Source organism: Artemia sp. Qi Xiang Cuo, unplaced genomic scaffold (assembly GCF_049724085.1).
Source record: "Artemia sp. Qi Xiang Cuo unplaced genomic scaffold, ASM4972408v1 HiC_scaffold_2396, whole genome shotgun sequence".
NCBI classification, from domain to species: Eukaryota; Metazoa; Arthropoda; class Branchiopoda; order Anostraca; family Artemiidae; genus Artemia; species Artemia sp. Qi Xiang Cuo.
The window spans coordinates 1-4,765 of record NW_028299795.1 but is presented as its reverse complement, the minus strand read 5'-3'; the positions used below and the strand labels follow the sequence as shown (position 1 = coordinate 4,765).

Below are 4,765 nucleotides of genomic sequence, written 5' to 3'. Positions count from 1 at the left end.
TTAATTTGTTTCCATATACCTTTCAACATTCCCTAAAACTTTCGACCAAGTGACATTAAACGCTCCTGGGATATTGAAGATACACCCTTCTGACAACCGAGACGCACGTAGTATCTTTTGTTTGAGCTCAACATCCCCCTCAGCATTCCCTGAAGTTTTACCTTCATACCCTTAGCCTTTTCTGAAATACTCAATATCAAACATTCCTGCTCTTTGCCAATGATAAATACTGTATGCAAAGAATGGGCACATTGTATAATTTACAACCTTTTCTCCATGGGCTATGTTGAGCATTATATTTCCAGAGGCATAGCTATTACACTTATTGAATAATTTGAACAAAGTAGCTATTTCATAATTTTTACCAGAGTTAAGGGGGTCTAGGACAAGGGGGGTCCTTTATCCCCCAAGTACTGTTCAACATGCCCTAAAAGTTTCAACTTAATGCCTTCAGCTGTTCCTGAGATGCTAATGATGCGCTTCTTCTCATTTGAAACGCAAAAAATGGAGGGGACTGAAGAGCTTCTTTCTTTGCGATTGAAAATTTACCATATACTTTCGGCAGTTAACAACTTACCATTTCACCAAATACTATTTTTTAGGAGCTTATGATACGTTCTCAGTTGGAAACTCAAAAAATGGAGTTGACTAAAGAGCTTTCTTCTTTGCGTTTGAGAAGTGTTTCAATGGAAAAAGAAAATTTGTTGCTGCGTGCAGGTGCTCAAATAAGTGCCCTTGAGTCTCCTGAGCCTAAGGTAATTTTGATTTATGTTTGTTTCTGTTTTGCCTTTTGCATTTGAAGCGCTTAGAATTATCCTTTAAATTTTATAAAAAGTTGAAATCTGCCTTGTTTTGCTATATTGATCGAAATTAAAGGATTCTAAACAATATCTTTGCATCTATTTTTCTAATTTTTTTGTCTCTAATTTTTATTCCACCCAATCAAATTCAGTTTCTTATTTTTATTTAAGAAAAGAAGAAAATGTATTAAATAAGCAACACACAGTATTTTCTTTTCTTCTTTTTTTGTCATAATATTAATTCACAGTCAAACAGCACATTGTAATGAACGATAGTAAAGAGCAACGCTTGTCAGTAAAAACTGAAGACATAACAAAACGAAGGTTGATAGCAATAATTTGGATCAAAAGTATCTTACTTCTGTGGTCACTCCAAGTTTTTAATATTGGACCATAGATTTCAGCATATCTGACAATTCCGTCCAGGTTGCACAAAAATGCACAAGAATCTCGAAAGATGCGTCTTTTTTTTGGTTTTCCTCTCCGTTGATGATTGCATCGAACCGAAGGTCGTGTTCTGTGGAGGGGGGGGGGTCATTAAAGAAAATCTTAATGCCCTTTTTGAGCAACGAAAGAGATTGTGTTACAGCAAAGATCAAAATTCTGCTATCCCGGGGTTTAAAAGCATAGATTTTGCCGGGATATGGCAACAATTCTATCGAGCAAAGATTCTGAGGTGATAAATCGTTTTAATACTATTTAAAATCTAGTTATGTAAGCTTAATGTGTCAGAGACCGTCCTGCTGGGTAGTCCTTACCAAAGCCCTTACCTTACCTGGGTAGTCCTTACCTTGCAGAGACCGTCTACCAAATAAATGGTTTTGTTTATAAACTATTCGTACATAAGCACTAACGGTTAAACAATTTTTCATAGGCACCGATTTAGAGGGAGGGATTATTTATTTTGGGAGAGGGGGAGGAAGGTTCGTGAAGCCTTCAAAAGCCTATTTGAAGGGCTAAATGTTCAACCTGTGCTCGAGAGGTCCTTCAGTTCAGCATGAAGGGGGATTTGCTTCATAGCTTTTCTCCATTTGCAGGAATACATTTGAACTAAACGTGCAATATTGGTGCGGAGTAAAAGCTCCCCTTGTACTGCGAAACGGGTTTTTTAATGGAAACAGCAATGTTCAAAATCAATAAAAAATGGCTTGAACTGAAGCGTTAAAAGTGGAGGCTTGAGGGGAAAGGTGGTGGAGCCCCTCAATTCAGGGAACTGGGAGTATCATATTAAAGACAAACAGCAATTAAACTAAAAAAAATTACAGAGATAGTAAAGAGTAACTGTATAAATAGAACATGCAGAAAAGTTCCTGTATATGAGAAGGGCTACCGTCCCCATAACTTTCAAACTTTTGAAGCTAAATTTTGCCCTTTTCTTTTGTCAATACAACTGAAATGGGATGCGGCAACGCAAGATTAGTGTGATAAAAAGTGTAGTTTTATAGGCTGATTTCGTTGCACTTGCTTAAAACAGCAGTATTTGCTGTTGAGATTCTCTGAAAGTCAACGATTAATACTATAACCTACATGTTATATCTAATGCAGTTTAAAATGCTTTTAAGAAAGCACTAGTCTAACTTTAGCATAAAGAGCGGGAATTGAGCAGCCCCCTCGTATATAGGATTATTTCTGTTCATTTTGAGTTTTAACGTCATTTTTTACTTTTGTTTTAAACTTCTTTTTTTTATTTGATTGCACTGAAAACCTAGTAAAATAAATGTAAATATAAATGATTGATTTTGTTTCTCAGTAGGGTATTTATAATAAAGCTATTTGCAATACAAAATTGGTGATAACTGAAAGAACTTATAATTTTGTATAAATGATATTGACTGGCTGTCTTCAAACTACCCAAGTCTTTCTGTATTTGATCTATTTCATATTTATTGACAGTTGATGAATTACTGTTTTTGTAACTGTGATAATTTTCACATTTGATCAAATAATGTAAATACACATTTTGTAACTTGTACATAGGGCTGCCCACTTTCAACAATCATGTGCACTGTGTTGTGTGTGCCACTTGTGATGGGAGTGTGCCACGCGTTGCGAAAAGTGTTCCATACTTGGGACGGAGAGCTAAGGCTGTGCCAATTATAGTGGAAAAAAGACACTTTAATGTGTAAACCATCATGGTGAACTGTGGGTGGTCTGGTGCAGTGAAAACTATTGATTTGTTATTTCTGTAAATTTGTAAGTATAAAAAAGTCAAATTTGCAAAAGCTGTAATAAACGAACAAACAGGGCTCATGATTTTGTATTTACATCAGAAAGTTACGTGCTTGCGTAATATTATGTTTTCGATTATTTACTTAAAATGTTTTGTTTAGATTACGAGCTAGGGTTCTTCATTTTGGATTTAGTTAAATATCAAATTGCTACAGGAAAATATTTACTTTGTCTTCAGAACCATTTAAAGGCTTTTTAAAACAAAATTTACATTTTGGGCGTTGCTCTCACTAGGCAAATGCGAAAAAATTTCTTGAGGTTTTAGATAAAGGGACAGTGGCAGTGGTGCCGTTTTGTTTTTGTTGGTGGTGGGGGGGCAGGGGGACAGTTGCATCCCCCCAATAATTTAGTGAAAAAATTATCATATGACCCATGCCTCTTGACTCTCCGGAAGGAGACCCCTTTTCCCCCTCAATAAAAATACTGGAGCTACGCCCTGTAGTAGTTACAGAAATGCCATTAAAGAGTGAAATACAATAATATAGATATTTTATTTTACATTCGGCCTTAACCTCATTCGGGCACATACCCATGAACTATTTTGAAAGGGCTAAATGCGCAACTTTGAAAAAAATGCAAATTTATATTGAAAAATTATGGAATTGTACAATGAAAACTAAAAATATCGATGCAACTGTGGATCGTGGTTGTGCCAAAGATATCCCCTCTTTACCCTATGCATATTTTTTTGCCCTCAGTATTTCCTTTATAGTCTCTTAAGATGCTCGCTCCAACCTGTCGAATTATTCTTTAAACTTATCTCAGTATATTTTTAGTCACCTGGTGGATATCCTCGAGTTGGTTCACCGGATGCTGCTTCTACACCGATGTCTCTCAAAGATAGTTTTCATATCCAAAGGTCGCCAAGTAGAGGTCTCGGCGGATCTATGGACGTTATGCCAAGTTTAGAAAGGTCACCCATGATGGTCAAACAACCAAGGGTAAAAAAGGCAGCCTTTATTTAATTTGGTTTGAGGGCCCCATGTATGTCGTTTGAATGCAATTTTTGGCAGACAGGCGAAATTTTATGGAGTGACGGGGCATTTTGAAGGGGTCTCGTGCTAGCATAAGTACTTAAACAGGTCAGGGTGTCTTTTTTAATACATTTTGCTATTTTCTAAAAATGTTCTACCCATCTCTCTTATAACTGTCAAACAAAATAAGATATTGTTCTATTCACTAGCGTAATTTCTAACATAAGACTCTCTACTTTCTAACCTTAGATAGGTTAGAAAGTTAGAAACTACTTCCTACCTTTATTTGCTAGCCCTGAAAAAAAAATAGTCTGCTAACCCGATTCCGGGAAAATGGAAAAAAAATGTATCTGTGGAATAATATCAAACTTATGGTCAAAATGAAACTTTGGTGATATCAAACATCATTTGTAAGCTTTTGGCTGCTGTGAATCTCTTTCACTTTCATGCTATAATTATTGAGCTTGAAGTCGATCCAGGTATATTTTTTTAGATTGGGTAAGTAGCATTTATCTAGTTTCCTATCAAGTTTCTTAGTTATATAGCATTTAACAATAACTCTGCAAGATCGCTTGCCTTTTTGTAGATGATTCCCCCTTTTCCGAAAAAAAAACAAATTTTCTCAGGTTCCTAACTTTTCATAGTTAACTTCAAATTTAATTAATTTTACATTTTTGGAATGAGAATAAAAAGCCAATACTTTTAATGTATAAATTGTCATCGGAATTGCGTCTTATAACAAGATTAGGCAAAATAAACAAA

At 35.5% G+C, this 4,765-nt stretch overlaps 1 protein-coding gene across 1 annotated transcript; it reads left to right on the top strand.

Moving 5' to 3' along the window:
- Positions 1-602: 602 nt before the first annotated feature.
- LOC148938788 (uncharacterized) lies at positions 603-3,970 on the top strand (the record flags this gene model as incomplete). Its single annotated transcript, XM_089107532.1, has 2 exons — positions 603-755; positions 3,806-3,970. Coding segments are annotated over 2 exons (318 nt in total), but the record flags the coding sequence as incomplete, so codon positions are not given.
- Positions 3,971-4,765: the final 795 nt, after the last annotated feature.